This window comes from Prionailurus bengalensis, chromosome B3, assembly GCF_016509475.1.
Source record: "Prionailurus bengalensis isolate Pbe53 chromosome B3, Fcat_Pben_1.1_paternal_pri, whole genome shotgun sequence".
NCBI lineage: Eukaryota > Metazoa > Chordata > Mammalia > Carnivora > Felidae > Prionailurus > Prionailurus bengalensis.
Genome location: NC_057355.1, coordinates 11635478 through 11653885, shown reverse-complemented (window position 1 = coordinate 11653885; position 18408 = coordinate 11635478). Strand labels below are relative to the sequence as shown.

The 18408-nt window shown below is 46.9% G+C and overlaps 1 protein-coding gene across 1 annotated transcript in view; it reads right to left on the bottom strand.

Moving 5' to 3' along the window:
* Positions 1–18408, bottom strand: part of ST8SIA2 (ST8 alpha-N-acetyl-neuraminide alpha-2,8-sialyltransferase 2) — a 67922-nt gene that overhangs the window by 31380 nt on the left and 18134 nt on the right. The window contains exon 2 of the mRNA XM_043554760.1: positions 3283–3345. Coding sequence (XP_043410695.1) covers positions 3283–3345 — 63 coding nt within the window. The remainder of the gene's footprint in view (positions 1–3282; positions 3346–18408) is intronic.

Sequence of the window (18408 nt, the reverse complement as noted above, 5' to 3'; positions counted from 1 at the left end):
CTCCGATGCCACCTCACACATCCGCCTTGTTCCAGAGTTATCGGTGTTGGGTCTGTCTCTCCCACTAGGCTGTGAGCAGGGGAGCTCCCTCATTCATTTCTTTATTCCCCGATGGTCTAACATAGCAGGTGCTCAATAAATAACCATTTGTTGAATTTGAGTTTGAATTTCACTCTGGGGGGAGCCTGGATGTGTGAAGGAGCTGGTTGGCCCTGCCTGCCTCGGGGCAAATCACAATTCTGGCTGCGCACGGTCTTTCCGCCTGACGCTGGAACGCCAGGCATTTCGGACCCACTTGAATTCTGAGGGTTGCAATCTATGCTAGTAGGTTTCTAAGAAACTAGGTTACAATTACATCTCTAAAGGCAGTGTGGTAGCCAGCCTGCCTCTGTCGGATATGTACAAATGCAGAATTTCCTTTGCTGTGGATTCTCCCACTTAAATGGATTCTCCCACTTAGAACAAGTGGGTTTGTGATGCCAAATTTTGGAGCTCTAAAAAATTCAAACCAGGGGTGCCTGGGTGGCTCAGTCGGTTAGGCGTCCGACTCTTGATTTTAGTTCACGTCATGATCTCACGGTTGTGGGATTGAGCCTCATGTTGGGCTCCATGCTGACAGCCCAGACTCTGCCTGGGATTCTCTCTCTTCCTCTCTATCTGCCCCTCACCTGCTCTCTCTCTCTCTCTCTCTCTCTCTCTCTCTCCTTCCCTCCTTCTCTTTCTGCCCTGCCTCACTTGCACTTGTGCTCGTGCACGCTGTCTCTCAAAATAAATAAATTAAAAAAAAATTCAAACCAAACATCTATGTCCTCAGCGTCTATCTCAGAGCACTTAAGTTAAAAAAAGCTGCAGGCCTTTTAAGGAGGTATACAGTCAATGCTCTATTTTTCTTTTTGTAGGTAGAGAAGTTGGGGGTGCAAATTTTCTCTGCACGTTCTCCCCACACACCTCCATTTCTCTATATTCCTGACTCCTCTGGATGATACAGCTGGCCCTGGATTCAAACATATGTAACTTTTGCAGAGGACTAGAAAAGGAAACCAAAGACCCGACCCTTGGAAATTTTGCTGTTTTCATGAAAGGGAGCAGAAGGCGTAGTGAAAAGATTTCACAGGCTGTGTGACTGTGGGTAAACCACTTTACCTCTCTGAGCTTCAGTTTGCCCACTTATAGAAAGAAGGTGTGGAAGAGGAAGATATCCACTTCTAAGGTTCTGGAATTCAGTGAGGACCGTGGTGTCACCTGCACCTGTCACTGACTGCACTCTCATGAGGTTCCAGCAGGAGCTGCTTGTGGCTGTCAACCTTTGCTACAGCCTACTTCTGCACAGGGCACAGGCAGGAGCAGTGACACTTGGGACCACAGCTTCAGCTGTCACACCCGAAGAGCCCAAGCTTTACTGCAGCTTACATCAGACGGTATCTATGATAGAAACACTTGACTACTTGTGATGGGGAGTTGTCTTCTTAAGAGGCTAGCTGATGTTCTCGTCAGTAACAGGTGACTAGAACCTGGCATCTGTGGCCTAAAGTGGACTCAGTCTAAGGTGAAGCTCCTCAGAAGCTGGGGCACATTGGGTGACCCCAGGCTATCTCAGGCAAGAGGGATCTGCAGAGGGATCTGTCATGGCTGCTTGCCCTGGGGATTTGCTTGGAACACTCCAGAAGGAGTTTCCAGGCTTCTCTGGGACACAGTGTGGTGGAGGCAATAAAGGGAAGGAGATAAACACTGGCGTGGCTGGGGGTAATGTTCTGTTTCTGTCTCCACTTCCAAGTGAAACTTCAGAGGGGACATCATCTACCACCACCGGCCATGGTCTTCCTGGACTAAACCTGGCTCTGTGGCTATTGAGCTGGGGAACTTGGTCAAGTCACCTCGGGTCTCTTGCCTCTGCCTTCTTCTCTATAACATCGAGGGGATGGATTAGGTGACCCCAGGAGCCACTTCAGCTCACTGGTTTACATGCTGTATGTTGCACCAACACACCTGGATTGGTGGGTTGTTCTAATTGAGTGAGGAAACTGAGGCTCAGAGGGGAGAGATCATTTGCCCACAGCCCCAGCTAACAAGCATGGGGACTGAATCCAGGTCTGCTTGGCTCCCAAGACTTTTCTTCCCGCTTCTCATGCTATTTCAAGAAAGGTTCTTCCACCCTGAAGTTACCATGGGGCACGGGGTTCCCCCTCGGGGGGCAAGATCTTTTTTCTCCAATAGGGGACATCTTTCCACAGTAGAAGAGAGAGGAACTTAGGGTCGCATGGCCTCCTTTTTTATTTCTGCGTTTTACCAGGCACAGTATAAGCTTCATCTGTAGCTCCCAGGTGGTTAAGGGGTCATTAGATATCCAGAAGCAATGACATCAGGGAGAGAGGGTCAGTTTCCTGAATCATGTGGGGTCGGGGAGGGACACAACTGATAGGTCTAATAGGGTCAGGAGACCTAAAAAAATTTACGGAAGAGCAAATAACAGACCCTGCTCTAAATAATTTAGGTCTCTCATTCCAAGACTGACCACCAGGAAGTAAAGCAAGACCTTCATTTTCAGTAGTGGTTGTCTATGTTAAGTAACTTGGCATTCCTTTCTCCCTTCTACCGTTCCTTTAGCTGGAGCTCCTAAGACTGTAAGTCAGAGCTATGGAGCAGTTGTCATTAATGGAGAATGAGGACTCAGAGGCATGGTCCAACCATAGCCAGTGGCCAGTGTGAGTCTGTTGGCTTACAAAACATGTGCTCACGCCTCCATACCCAGCTGCCCCTGGCCAGGGATCATCACAGGAGAAAATGCTTTTTTGAGAGTTTAGATTGTGCATTCAATAATCAAGGTTAACATTACTGAGTGGGCTCCCTAAAAATTTTAAGAGATCTTTGTGAAGTTCCCGAATGTTTTATTTTCTGTCTTAATCTCTTGGACAAGCCACCTACCACAATGAAATGGAGTGAAAGTCCGGATTCTCTTCAGAGCCTCCACCGTTCAGCAAAAATGCCAAGTTTCTGAATAAGCACATTGACGGCTCAAGTGCTCCAAAGAGTGTGGGCTCTTTTCCAGAAAGCAGCGCTTACCCATCTCGGTTTTCCACCTCTGAAGCCTCTAGACCTTGGGCCATTTCATGGGCTCTTCTATCGACAGCTCCTCCCCAAAAGTGATTAGGGAAATGCAAAGCCAAAGTGAAACAAAACAGATCTATTCGCTAAGGAAGAAGGGCACCATCCAGCAAAGAGGAGAAGCAGATTAATAGCTGCCTTACAGCAAAAACAAATGAACACAAAATCTAATTTACAAACCTATTAGATTTGCTATGTAAGCTGTTCACAGCTGATCTGATTGTACCTCTGCCTCCAGAATCCCTGCAAGACAAAGGAAATGCATTATTTATAAACCCAGCTCTTCTTTGTAAAGCCCTCTTCAATCACCAGGAGATCCTGCAGCCCGCCTGGAGAACTACAGAGGGAGAAGGAGATCTTACTTTGGCTTCTCCAGAATGGGTAACATCCTGGCCCAGCTACAAACCCAAGCATTTTTCAGGGAATGAGGCCTCCCAGATCCTCCCTGCTTCCCACTTGAACACTGTTTGAATCCGCACAAAGATTTCCACTTGAGACTCTCATTTGACTCTTGAGACAAACTCCTCTGAGATTAATCTCCAGTAGTTAATCCCACAGGACAGGTACATCTCAGCATGTGCTCTAACATGACTCGTCATGACTCAGCACGTGCTCTAGTATGACTCAGTATCTGTTCTAGCATGACTCATCCTGACTCAGCATCTTTCTAGCATGACTCATCATGACTCAGCATGTGCTCTAGTATGACGCAGCATGGCTTGGCATTCACGCTAGCATGATTCAGCCTCTGCCCCTAGTCTTCTCTTGCTCTCACTCACATGTGTTAGGATGTTGTCCATCACATTCTTTCCAAAACTGAGACACCAGAAGTTCAACAGAGGCAGCAGTGATCGACTCAGTCATTGCCTCCAACCGAATGTAATAATGATTTGCTTTTTGCTGGCAGAAAAAATACTAAGTGGTGTCACTTTGTGGGGGGAGCAGGAGCTGGGGGGAATAATGGAGTCCTTTGCTTCTTCTGGCATATCAAGTTTTGGAATAGAAGCTTTCTAAGGCCCTTTCTAGCCCCATGATCCCTTCAGTTCTGGAAAATTCCATTCTCAGGGGACTCTCAGGCCATGAAGTTTCACCCCGCTTTGCGATCATAATGGGCCAGGGAACAGATGAATCCATCCCCGGTACCTAGTCCACTTTGCGCTCTGTGTGTGTTTTTAAAAAGTTGTGAGATGAGTTATTTTTATTAAATTAAACAATTTTTCCCCACTGATCTATATAGGCTATGTGGTTTGAAGAGCTATTTCTTCATACTTTTCTCATTTTTTTAAAATTCCATCTAGCTTTTTGGTCAGGGTGTTGGTACAATCCAAAGAAATGATTAAATTACTAGCAAAGCTCTGTGTTTCGAGGGATCCTATGATTTAATGAGAACTCTTCAGGGGATGTTAATGCCTATCTCTATGCTGGCTTTACATCTGAATTTTTCTGTCTACTTTCTTTAGGGCTAGCATATCTGTAGGTATAAGTGTGTGTGTGTGTGTGTGTGTGTGTGTGTGTGTGTGTGTCTGTGAAAACATACCTGGCTTTTCCTGATGGACTGAAATGTCTTTTTAGCATTACTTGGCAATGGCAATGTCCTCCTACTTCACAGCCAGCCAGACAAGAGGAAGTGTGCTATGTCCTACCCAGAGCCTCCTCCCAGCTCTTCCCTCGGGTCTCAGATTTCATTCATCACTTCCTGTCTGGTTCTTGATTACATGGAATATCATTTGTTCTTCACATTTTAAATCAAGGTCTCATATTTCCTTTTTATTCCTCCTGGTTTCTCCCTGGGATGACAGATCTTTGGTCCTTGTAACTCAGGGCTCTGGCCCTGTAACTATAGCTACTCAGGTCAAACCCCAAGGGCTTTCCTGGGTGTACTGCTGTCCACATGTCACTGACCTTTCACACCCCCACCCTGACCCCCGTCCTCAAAATCAGTACTCCTTGTGGGGAGAGGAGACCTGCATGGCCAGATATTAAGTCAAATGCAGTAATTCAAACTGTGGTAATAGCTCGACTAGTGAAATGTTAATGGAACAAAAAAGATCATCCAAAAAGGCTACATATAAGAATTGATTTACGACTTTAAAAAATCATGATCAATGAGAAATTCAATAAATGGTTCAGAGTAGTTGGTTAACAACCAGGAGGTGAGGTGGAGGGAAGTCAGTTGAGTGTTGCTCTATTCTACACCGTGAAATAAATTTCAGGTGATTTAACTAGTGTTTCCTAAACTTCAGCCATTCTCATACCCCTATCACCAGTTTGCTGGATTTTGTTTATCACTCACACCATTATGTACTTAAGTTTTAAAATGGACTCATCTTTAAAAACTCCTTATCCTAAGCAATGCCATCTGTGAAAATACAGGTTTGATATGATGGTTATATATCTATTTGACAACACAAAATCATTAACACAAAAGTATTTGTCAACGGAATTCCTAGAAGCATCTTACATTATCCCCAAGAATACTTATAGCACCCTCTGGGAAAGACTGAATTGAATAGTTACATATTTAAGGAGGGTATCCCATAAGAAATTGGTAAGAAAAAGGAAGAGAATATTTATCATATACTTGTTGAGGTATGAAGAGTGTATATGAAGGACTTTTTACATTCAGAAGGGTAAGAAGAAATCATGAGAGGAAATACAAGACAGATTTGACTTCATAAAAATGTAAAACTCTGCTTGTACAAAAAACAGTCCTCAACAAACTCCATGCACAGTGTCTTTCATGAAATGGAAGCAGGCACCAGGTGAGAGAGCACTGTCTGTATGAACCCTCTGGTTTAATGTGACCCGAGTTTAGAGAGGGCCATATGCCAGACAACAGCTGCCCCTGGTCTTTCTCTTCACCTGCCTCCAGGCCAGGTGCTGAGTGGCACCCAGATTTGCCAACGTGGCACCACACCTCCATGCACTCTTTCTACCAAGCCTTCCTCTACCTCAGGTCTTCCTAGCTTTAGCACTGTTGACATTTGGTTGGGATATTTCTTTGTTGGCGGGTTCTGGGGTAGGGTGTTTAGCAGCATCCTGGCCTCCATCACTTTCGGCAAGTAGCAGGCCTCCCGCCCTACCCTTTAAGCTTTGACAACCCCAAATGTCTCTGGACATCACCAAATGTCCCCTGGGGCCGTGGGGCCAAATTGTCTCCATTTCAGGATCTCTGCTCTAACTCCTGTTTTCTGCCTGGTGCCCCTGGGAAGATGAATCCCCCACCAGCCAGCCCATCCACATCACCTTCCCATGCTAACCCCCAAGCCAATGCCTGCGCCTTCCTTCTGAACCATCTCCATTTTCATTTCTCCACCATCTTTTCCTTCTCCCAGAGCATTCAATTCTCTTATAGCATTTGTCACCTTAGTTCCGTATTTAATTATATCATGGACTCACAGATGGGAGGCTTTAAAAAAAAAATCTCATTTGTATCATCTAAACTCCTCTTCGTAGAGTTGAAATCAGGGACTAGAGATTTGGTCCTGGTTGCAGCTTTCTTGGTGGCTCACCACACTAGAATGTAAGCCCCTGGAGGGCATGCATTAACCACATCTTTTATTTTCTGTATTCTGATGCTTTGATGTCTGAGGTCTTGTGGATTCTGGAGGGACTGCCCCTCCCAGGGTTAGCCAATTCCTAGGGACAGTAAACAACTCACCTGGGAGTGCAAACCAACCAATCTGGAGCCCACACCCCTGCCACCTCCCTTACTGGAGTCTCATACTCTGGGCTACTATTCCCCTGCCCTAACTACCCCAGAGCTAGGTGTCAGATTCTAAGGACAGCCCTTATGTCCCAGAGCTTGCCGAAATTATTCAAATTAGCCAACCCTCAGCCTGCTTGCCCTGCCTCACTCTTCCTTCTGGTGAGAATGACAGTAAAGGCTCTTGTCCACAGTTTTCCCCATCTTCCTGCCTCCTGAGTGACCTGGCACTCGTCCATGTGGCCCTGCATGGTGCACCATGTCCTCTCCTCTTGGGGTCTAGGAGTATAACCAGTATCTTTTTAATGGCAGTTGTCCCCTGATCTGTTGGCCTGACCATATCTAAATAATAATAAAACCTATATTAAAACGGGGGGATCCTGCCTTGTTCACCTTCACAGCCTTACCCAACTGGGGCTCAGTGAATCAAATCTGACTTCAAGATTTAGTGGGACTTTTCCTCCAAAGTCTTCTCTTCAGTGTGCACACTGTGTTCCTGCATATTATTTCCACCTGTACCAGACATAGTTTTGCCTCTCACATGTCCATAGAATGGGGCGGACAGACATTCAAAGAAACAGACTGCAGATTTTTGGCTCAACAAGAACCACATGAATTAAGAAGGGATTTTTTTTTTCCTCATTAGGTTTTGCCTTCAGTGTTATTAAAATAAGCTTACATTCCTTATGCTAGGGGAATGCTGATATCTGCTTGGGTGAGTGACATAAGAAGGTGATCAAGTGGGAAAGGTTTGCTAAAGATAATTCACAGTGTGCTTAAGTCATAGAAACAAAGGCGCTTAGATCATGCAAAGGAGAAAATATATGGGAAAGCACTCCGCACACATAAAGAACCCTATAAAACAAGGTATAATACTAGTAATAACCACTGTTCATTTGACCCTGCTAAATATTCTCAGCCACAGCGACAATAGAGATTGACTGCTTTAAAGCTCTACATTTTAGCACAGTGATCTCCCTTCCACCACTGACCTAATACTTGCTCTGAGTACAGTGTATGTGGTCAACTAAGACAATACATCAAAATGGCATATTAAAAAAATACATCATGCACAGTTAGCTCTGTTTTTAGTGAAAAGCAATTAGCAAACCTGAAAACTGCATTTCTGTGTTGCCTCTTCACCCAAGCCCAGTTGTTTCTGGGTAAGGTAACACCCGGCATGTTGGGGTCTTGTAGCTGTGTGAGAATCTCCTGTGTTCTCTGTTTTTCACTGGAGAGTCAGGCTCAGTAAACAAACTGTCAGCTTTAATTAAGAGTCTAGACCCAACTTAAGCAATTGACTAGTCTTGAGAATAAAAGATTAAACTAAAGCATAATTCATGAATTTGCAGATGGTTCTTCCTTCAGAGTTTTGGGAGGATATTAAATGTGTTGTTGTTGTTGTTTTTTAATTTTTCCTTAAAACCACTTGGGGTTCCTACTTGTTGACATCCAAGGGACACACTATAAGTATATGGCTCCACAGACGCATGGTTGGGAGGACAGTCATGAAAGGGATGAATCATTTGGGATCAATCACAGGGACCGAGCTAGGGCTTCCCTACAGAGTTCAAGAGCAGGTTTCTTAAAAAAAATATTTTTATTGTGCTAAAATGTGCTCCCATAAAACTCCCATTTTAACCCTTTTAAAGTGTACAATTCAGTGGCCTTAGTATATTCACAAAATCCTGTAGCCATCAGCACTATTTTTCTCCTCACACAGAAACAGGTTTTTGTTTGTTTTTTTATCACCTCAAACAGAAACTCTGTACCCATTAAACAATATCTCCCCAATCCCTCCTCCTCCCAGCCCTTGACAACCTCTATTCTACTTCCTTTTTTTTCCCCAAACATGCTTTTAATGTTTATTTATTTTTGAGAGAGAGAGAGATTGAGAGAGAGAGAGAGAGAGAGAGAGAGAGAGAGAGAGAGAAACAGAGTGCAAGCAGGGGAGGAACAGAGACAGAGGTGGACACAGAACCCGAAGCAGGCTTCAGGCTCTGAACTGTCAGCACAGAGCCCGACATGGGGCTCGAACTCACAAACTGTGAGATCATGACCCGAGCTGAAGTTAGTCGCTTAACCGACTGAGCCACGCAGGCGCCCCTCTACTTCCTATCTTTGTGAATTTGTCCATTCTAGATATTTTATTTAAAAAAAAATTTTTTTTTCAACGTTTTTTATTTATTTTTGGGACAGAGAGAGACAGAGCATGAACGGGGGAGGGGCAGAGAGAGAGGGAGACACAGAATCGGAAACAGGCTCCAGGCTCTGAGCCATCAGCCCAGAGCCCGACGCGGGGCTCGAACTCACGGACCGCGAGATCGTGACCTGGCTGAAGTCGGACGCCCAACCGACTGCGCCACCCAGGCGCCCCCATTCTAGATATTTTATATGCATGGAATCATATAATATTTGTCCTTTGTATCTGGCTTCTTTCAATTAGTATAATGTTTTCAGATTCCTCCATGTAGTTGCATGTATCAGAAGCCTGGCTTTTGATGTGGCAGTTGTAAGGAGGCAGAACGTTATCGAGACCAGAGAAGAAAAGACTCCTCCAAAGCGTTCATGTCTTGATCCTTGAGCACCTGTGATTAGAACAGGAGCAGAGGTTCTACCGGTTGACCAGTGTTTGAATGGCTCGGGGGCTCTCTTGCCCAGGAGCTTCCTGAGTTTGTTGCCAGAAAATTAAGCTTTGCTGTCCATCTCCTCCTCCATGGAGCTCGTTGTACTTGACCAAGTGCTCAGATGGGCAAGGGACCCGGCCTTGTTGATCCAGTGCAGATCATCACTATGAGTCTGGCAATAAAAGTACCTTCAGTTGCCCTAGCACAGTGGGAAACATGGCACCCCATCCTTTGGGCTAAGCCAATTTGCATTCCTGAAGATTCTCTGTCACTGGTCTCTGATTCACTCTAAGCAGAAGGTAGTTGCAGGCCTTCTTGTCCATAGGCTTAGTAATCCGTTTTGGGTTGGTTGCTGTGAGACCATCCCCTACAACCTGTATACTACCTGCAAGCTTTCTGGTCATCTTGGTCTAAGGCATCTTCAGTAGACACCACTGGGTAGTCCTTGATGAAGTGCTTGCACCCAGTCACCAGCTAGTCAGGAGTGAGGCAGTGGCTGGGGTCATCAAGAAACCTGAAGTTCAAGGTCATACTTTCCAAACTCTAAGAACTAGAGGCTATTGCATTCACATCATTCACTACCATGTAAATGTAGCCCCCTTTTCTTTCTTTCTTTCTTTCTTTCTTTCTTTCTTTCTTTCTTTCTTTCTTTCTTTCTTTCTTTCTTTCTTTCTTTCTTTCTTTTCTCTTTCTCTCTCTCTCCCTCTCTCTCCCTTCTCTCCCTCTCTCTCTCTCTCCCTCTCTCCCCCTCTCTCTCCCCTCCCCCCCCTCCCCTCCCCTCCCCTTCCTTCCTCTCCCCTTCTCTTCCCTCCCCTTCCCTTCCCTTCCCTTTCTTTCCCTTCATAATGTGGGGCCTGAATTCACAACCCTGAGATCAGGAGTCAGATGCTTAACTGCTTGGACCACCCAGGTGCCCCAATGGAGCCAGCCTTTCTAGTCACATTTCATTGCAGCTCCAAGGTTCTATATTCTCCAGGATATGAGTCAGCGAACTTTTCCTTTGAAGGGTCAGACAGCAAATATTTTAGGCTTTGTGGTCCAAGAGGGAAAATTGAAGAACTTAAACAAGAGAAAAAAACAAATGTCCACATATTTCTCATTGATGAAATAGAAAAAGTAATTGAGTACTTTTTTTTTTTTTGGTATAGGTCTGTCAATGAGAAGAATATAGTTCTTTTTGGGGGAGATTAGAATTTGCCTAATTGAGGTTCAGAGTTAATAGTCTTCCTGTATCATTCCTCCACAAAACCTTCCGTTCCCTTGCTTCTCCACCACACTGTTATCTTCCCTCCCATGAACCCACTGGAACATGAGACTCGAATCTCTCAGACGTCTACTCTACCTACCCTTACTCTGTATGGGGATGCGGGTTGAGAACACAGGCTCTGGGATGACTCCCTGGGTCTGACTTCTAGCTGGACTAATGGTTAGTGATGCGACCTTTGACTATTATTTAACCTATCTAGAAGCTTCCGTTGGGTTCCCTGTCTACAAAATGAGTAACACTACCTACTTCATGGGGTTTCTGTAAAGATTGCATGTGCTAATGAATGCAAGGCTTTAGAACACTGCAGGACATATTATAAAGCACTCGATATTAGTGTTAGACTTCCTTTGATTTTTTTTACCCTGGCTTTTAAAAAATGTCCAAATATTCTTGGCTTGAGGGCCACGTGATAACAGGTAGTTGGCTGGATTATGGCCTGTGAGCCACACTTTGCTGACCTCTGCTCTAGGAAGTCAAGAGCAAAATGCCCCTCATCCTGCACATGGGAGGTGTCTTTGCCATATTTGTTTTTGATGATGCCCTTCTGATTGGGCACAGCTCCAACCAGGAGGACTATGTCCTCCTGCACTGCCAGCTCTTCCCCACCGTGACAACTACCGTGGATCACATAGAAAGCAGGAACTGACCAGTCACTTCTGGATTGCCAGCCAGGACTGCGTGTCACTGTAAAGGTCACAGCAGCTCTGACTTTATAGGCAGCAGGGGACGCTTTGGGTGTGGTATTTCCATCAAATTTAGACTTATTTTCCATGCCACCCATGTCTGTCACCAGTTTGTCCCTTCCCTCTGGTTCCATGAACTCAGCTTCTTGCTCATCAGGTAAGCCTAAAGTTTTACTGATGTGCCCAACAGTCTCTGAGACACCTTTTCCTGTACAGCAAGTCTTACTGTACAGAAGCTCTTGAACCTCACAGATACTGAAACACCCTGGGCACAGAGCTCTGAAGACACCTGTGTGGGGGTCCACCTTGATCGTGGTGTTGCCATGGCGATTGAGATATCTGCTGTAGATGCCAGGGAGGAGGGTTATGTCAGCAAGCTCGCAGGTGTCGCCCTTACACCCCTGTGGGTGTCTCTCTTATGCCCCTGTACTCTTCCTGTTGGCTACTCAGCTCCCTTCTCTGCTGTCCTCACTTTACATATTAGCTTATTATTAAATTATTAAATTTTATCCATTTGCTTTGATTTCGGCAAACTTTTGCTTGTTACTCAGCGTCTGTCGGTGTACAAAAAGCAACCAGCTCACGGCTCTTCCCTTTGCTCAACTTCAGAAAACATCTGTGTGAACTTAGGGCTTTGATTATGTGCCAGCCAATTTCCCTCATCTTTATATAAAGGTGCGGTGAGGCATCTGCACATCAAAATTCAAGTAAACAAGTCACTCGGACGCCAAACATTTTGTACCATGTTTATTCCTGATCCTTTCTCATCGTCAGACTGTCCCTTGTAATGGGGTGGGGGAGAGGGGGGCCATATGACTTATCATCCAAACCAGATCCCTTTCAGAGTACACTGAGGCACCGATTACCAATCCATGTGGGACTCATCGATGGTCCAATCCACACCCATGCTATAAAGGCGATGGACTTTATAATAGAAAGACTTCTAAGAGAATGCTTCATTCCAAAATCCTGAGCACTCAAAAACCCAGAAACCAAAGCAGCTGTAAGTCAGAGAGGAGACATATTTATTGTGTTGCTTGAGCTGGAAATAGTAAAGCTGTTGGCAGAGAAGACTTCTGTAAGTTGTTCATGGCTATGGAGGCTTTTCTGAGTCCCCCGGACTCCTGTCCCCATTCTGAAGACCCCACTTTACAGCGAGCCAGTGCACTTGTCCTACTCAGTGTCCTGGTTGTATCTGCACCCAAGTGTTCCCTACCACTTGCAGTGTCGCCTAGCATGTGGCTTTGCCAGAACGCGGCCAAGCATAGGACAAGGTCCTGCTCATCTCCATATTGCAAGGGGTGGGTGTGTTTCTCCTGCACATCAAACGTGCTCTGGAGAGTGCTGCTGAATGAATAGATGAGTCAGAAAAGCTAAAAGTGTCCCTCTGCTGTAGAGAAGAGGATTCAGCCTCCCAGAAGCATGGCTTGGGGAAGAAGAAGGGAAATCCCAGCGTCACCTCCAATACTACTGCCCACCTACCCATGTTCTCCCAGGGGTGTTACAGTCCCAGGGCCTTTGCACTGGCTGTGCCCTCTCCCTAGAACACTCTTTTTACAGATATCTCCATGGCTCTCTCCCTGCTAGTTCAAACCTTGGCTCATATGTCACCTTCTCAGAGAGACCTCTCCATCCATCCCATAAAATAGCATCTGCTCTGCTCTTCCCACCCCCCTCTCCCATTTTGGCCCTTCTCACTCCTATCTCCTTTTGTCTTCTTATCACCATGTTTGTGTATTAAGCGCCCTGTCTGCTTCTGCCCCTGGAATGTAAGCTTTGTGATGGAAGTGTTGTGTCTGTCTCGTTGACTGCTGCGCCCCCAGTGTTGGGCACAGCGCCAGGACGTCATCAGGGCCCAATGAATATTTGTAAATAGAAGGAGCCTGCCCCCTCCCTTCCTTTGTTAAAACAGAGAAGCTGGCTGATCTCTTATCCAAACCCAGTGCTTCCACCTGGGCTCTGAATTGCATTGCTTCCTGCCTTTTGAGACTCTTGTTCTACTATTTCTTTTCCCTTCCTTATAGTCAACAGCCTCCTTTCAGCTCTGTAATACTTCTGATATTTATCTTATCCATTCTATATAAGACGACACCCAGGCACAGAGAAGTTGAAATACTTTTTTTAGGGTAGCACAGGGACAAAGTAGGGACACCAGGATTTGATCCCAGTAGACTGGCTCAGGAGCCCAGCTCCTGAGTTACTGGCTCATACCCACTAGCATTTAGATACTTATATTTGCTTTTCTGAAATAAACACCCCAACCTTAATTTGACATTTCCCCTCACTTCTTTCTCTGTGTCTTGCCAGCACTTTGCAAACTTCTTAATGCACTGTCTATACTAACCATCTGTGTTCCTCATTCCATCCCCTCCTGGCATCATTCCCATCTGGTCTACGTCCTCATCACACCATCAGAAGAGCTCTTGTGTGAGTATCTTGCAATGGACGTTACTCATTCCCCGTCTTATTTGAACCCCGTCATTGTGTGACGCCAGTGGCCGCGTCCTCCTTCCTGGAGAGGTAAAGAGGTAAAGTCAGGGCTTCCTGGGTCTGGCCATGGGACAGACCTTCTCCCTCTGGAGGAAATATGCTACTAGATAATGACATGATGAATGATCCCCAATGAAGAGATGGGTTAGAGTCCTCAGGGCATCGTTAAGATTCCTTCTGGCTCAGAAAATCCATTATTATATTAAATCATCTCCTCTGAACACTTTAAGGTTCCACTTTACAGTGACATAAAATCCCTCCTTGATTCTCACTGCTCCCCTGACAGGACGCCCCCAATGAAAAGTCTTGATTTTTCTCTATATTCAAACTCAGCAAGGTTTGGTCCAGCAGTATTTTCTATGGTTTTTCTCACAAAATATGAGTTATGTAAAATTTTCAAACACACAGTATAGCAGAATATGTGTTTTTTTTTTCCCAAATGAAAAAGTCTCTTTTCCCACCAAAATTTACTTCCTAAGAGTGATGCTTTCTCCAATCCAGGTGACAATCCCTGTCCCAAGTGGACACATTAATAAAACATATTCCTGGGGTGCCTAGGTGGCTCAGTTGGTTAAGTGTCTGACTCTTGCTTTGGGCTCAGGTCCTGATCTCATGGTTCATGGGTTTGCGCCCTGTGGTGGACTCAGCGCTGACAGGGTAGATGCTGCTTGGGATTCTCTCTCCCTGTCTCTTTCTGCCCCTCTCCTGCTCACGCTGTCTCTCTCAAAATAAATAAATAAACTTAAAAAAAAAACATATTCCTGGGACGGGGATGCAGATTCCAAGAGATCAGTGCAAAATATTAGTAACCTCATCTGCCTGAGCCCACCATGTGCCAGGCTGGGTGCAAGAGACATATTAATTTCCATGTTTTGGTTTTAAAAATAAGATCCACTGGGCCCCAAAAGATTTGGCCCAGTGGAAACACTGACAGAGCAGGCATTGGGATCTCTGTGACCACAGAAGCCAGTCCCTGACCCCCACCCTCTACCAGCTGCAAGTAAGGATTTAATATATTGTCAAGGGGGCTCCAGGGGGTTAAGGGGAAGCAAAGGTTAGCTCAACAAGTAGTCTTGAGGCAGCTGGTGGGCTAACTGGGGAAATACGCAAGTTGGATTCTTTACCCACACCGCCCCAGTAAAGACAAAACATGATCCAGCCGTTGGAAGCTACAGTTAGGAATGGTTTTATATGAAAATTCATTCGATCCTACTGTCTGAGTCCGTTTGGGCTGCTGGAACAACACCAGAGACTGGGTGGCTTATAAACAGAAATTTATTGCTCACTGTCCTGGAGGTTGGAAGATTGAGATCAGGGAGCCAGCACAGTTAGGTGAGGCCCCCTCTTTGTTCTAGCCTCGCGTGGTGGGGAAAGCGAGGGTGCTCCATGGGGTTTACAGGGAGGGCACTCATCCCATCCTGGTTCCTGGTCCCACCCTTGTGACCTGATCCCCTCCCAAAGGCGCCACTTCCTAGCAGCATCACATTGAGGGTTAGGATTGTGACCTGTGAATTTGGGGGAGGACACACGCACTCAGACGGTAGTGCCTCCTCCCCTGGCCAGTTACTTAGCGTCCATCATCGGCAGTCCCTGGGCCACCTGCTGCAGACGCAGTGTTAAACTTGGCCGTCATTTTTCCCTTTCGCTTTGTGTTGGAAATATACTCCTGCAAAACCTGAGGCAAGAGGTTGGCAGCTCTGAAGACTTCTCATTTCATTCATGTGGCCTGCTGTGGATAAATCCGTGCTCTTTAAAGAGAAGCAGAATGCCCGTCCACCGTGCCGTGCTTTGCTCTTGAACCCACCTCGCCAGCACTTGAAAGGCCTCTACCTTAAGCCGGCCTTTCTTCCCCGTCTTTTGTTCACTTCTTGATAGAGCCACATTCAGAAACAGCATCCCCATTAATGCCAGCTGTGGCCTTTTCCCGAGGAAACCCCCCCGAGGGCACCAGTGTTACAGAGGACTTTGAAGTCATGTTTTTCTCTGGGTGTCAGATGTGTCCCCACCCTGCCTGCCCAGCGGTCAACAGCAGGGAGTGTTTGTGTCATACAGAAGGAGGACAGCCACAGGGCACCTGGGTGGCTCAGTTGGTTAAGCGTCCAACTCTTGGTTTTGGCTCGGGTCGTGATCTCGTGGCTTTATGAGTTCGAGCCCTGTGTCGGGCTGTGCACTGACAGCATGGAGCCTGTTTGGGATTCTCTCTCCCCCTGTCTCTATGCCCCTCCTCCACTTGCACGCTCTGTCTCTCTCAAAATAAATAAATAAAATTTAAAAAAAAAAAAAAAAGAAGGAGGCCAGCCAGGACCATCAGTTAGGGGACCAGGGGTTCTGGCTCCTGATGGTTCTACCTTCGCAGCTCTAGACCTCTGTAGGTCTTGATGCCCTTCTTGATAAAGTGGGGTCTTTTTGTGGGACTGCAGTGACATGTACTGGACACACAGGAGAAGCAGCCATGCCTCACGTTGGCTGGAGTTGGGGCGGGGGATATGCCACAGTCCTCTCCACTCCCCATTGTATTACACTGAGCTGCCTCACTTACGTATGTGTCCCACCTGACTCTGAAGTTTGAGATCCCTGGACCGACTCTTTGTTACTCAGGTAGCAACGTGCACGTCATCTTCTCCATTAACTCCCCTGATGCAGAAGCCCATCTTATGCCAGGCAGAGTAACCCTGCTGGACCTGATGATGTGCAGGGAGTGGCTGGGAGGTACTAATTTCTTGCTCCTCAGGGACAACTGACAAGATGCTTATTGACCAAGTCAACCATAGACAGAAGAGGAACACCCAGGACCCTAGCCCTTTGCCCCCTGCAACGTGTAGAAGACGAAGCTGCTGGAAAGGAATATCTGGGAGCCTTGTTCTTCCTACAATACAGTGCAAGGCTGCTCCCTGAGGCTCACTGATTGAATCGCCAACTGATAGAACAGTAAGAGGAAGCCAGCCCACGCTCCGGAAGGATACTTAACCCCACTGTCTTCAGGGGACAGTCGTGGCCTCCATCGCCAACCCCGCCCTGTGTTCTGCAGGAGTCTGGGGCTCTGGGGAGGGATTGCGTTGGGGTTCTGCTCCTTTGGTCCTCTCTGTGAGCCCACTCTTTTTTTTTTAACGTTTATTTATTTTTGGGACAGAGAGAGACAGAGCATGAATGGGGGAGGGTCAGAGAGAGGGAGACACAGAATCCGAAACAGGCTCCAGGCTCTGAGCTGTCAGCACAGAGCCCGATGTGGGGCTTGAACTCACAAACCACGAGATCATGACCTGAGCCGAAGTCGGACGCTTAACCGACTAAGCCACCCAGGCGCCCCTGTGAGCCCACTCTTGATTGCCTTAGAGGAAAGCCCAGAGATGGTGCTCAGGGTGGAAAACATGACCTCCAGCCATGCTGAGTTAGGGCATGGAAAAATGAGTCCACTCAACAAAGATCACTGAAGCTTGTAGCAGGTCGGGGTGGGGTAGGGATAGGCGTAGGGAGGATGGTGGCAACAGAGGGCGTGTCAGGTCGATCTAGAAACAGGTGTCTGCATGGGGGCTTAAGAAGAACTTTGTGTGGGTGGACAGAGCCCAGAGGAGGGACCACGCAGAGTTACTACTGCTGGGCACCTAGCATGCAGCACTCACCGGCCACGCCCTCGCTGAGGATTTTCTCCTTCCATCTCTATCACAACCCTGTGAGCTGGACATTTTTAGTATTCCCGTTCAGTTAGAGACGGTAAGCAGTGAATCCAAGGATTTACGGCAAGGAGGGGCTGGAGGCAGGATCTGAACCCGGCTTTGTCTGACAGATTGTCTCCCAATCAGGAACGTGGTGTAAGGGGCTGGGGTGAGGGGGCAGGTAAAGCCTGGCAGAGCCTGAGTGGAGTCCAAACTGGGGCTTAGTGTGACTGGAACAAACCCAGAAGAGAATCCAGAGAGCAGGGCCAGGCAGTCGTTGTACCTGGGACACCACACCTGACTCCAGACAGATGCCCCAAAAACGTCACCGGGCAGAGTGGAGAGGAGGAAGCATGAAGCCAAGTCCTATAACGGGTGTGCGCGCAGGGGTCTGGGACTGTCCATCCGACTGGATTCCTACCCTTTCATTCTAGAAGGCTTTGGCCCTCATGCATGGAATGTTTCTAGCAGCTTTTCAGGGAGTTCAGGCTGTGCCTGGTGTCTGTTGTGAATATGCACAAATGAGAGGTGCATCGCTGTACTAGAAACTAGCCCCTCCTTTGCTTTTCCTCTTGCCCAGAGCCTCAGTCCAGACTCCCAGAGGGGGAGATTGGGGCCTGGGAGCATCACAGTCACAGGCCTGTCTGCCTCCAGCGTCTGGGCTGGTGGCTGTGCATGGTGCTCTGGGAACAGTGGTTCAAGGTACAATCTTGGGCTTTGTACTGGGGCTGCTTGAGAGCACTACCCTCTCCCCACTTCTCCTGCCACCAAATTCCCATGGAATATGCCAGGGAAGAAGCTAGGGTGAAGTGGAGGGGGAGGGGCTAGTCTGCCCCTCCCTGGAGTTGAGAATAATCCACAGGCAAAGAGAATTCCTCTC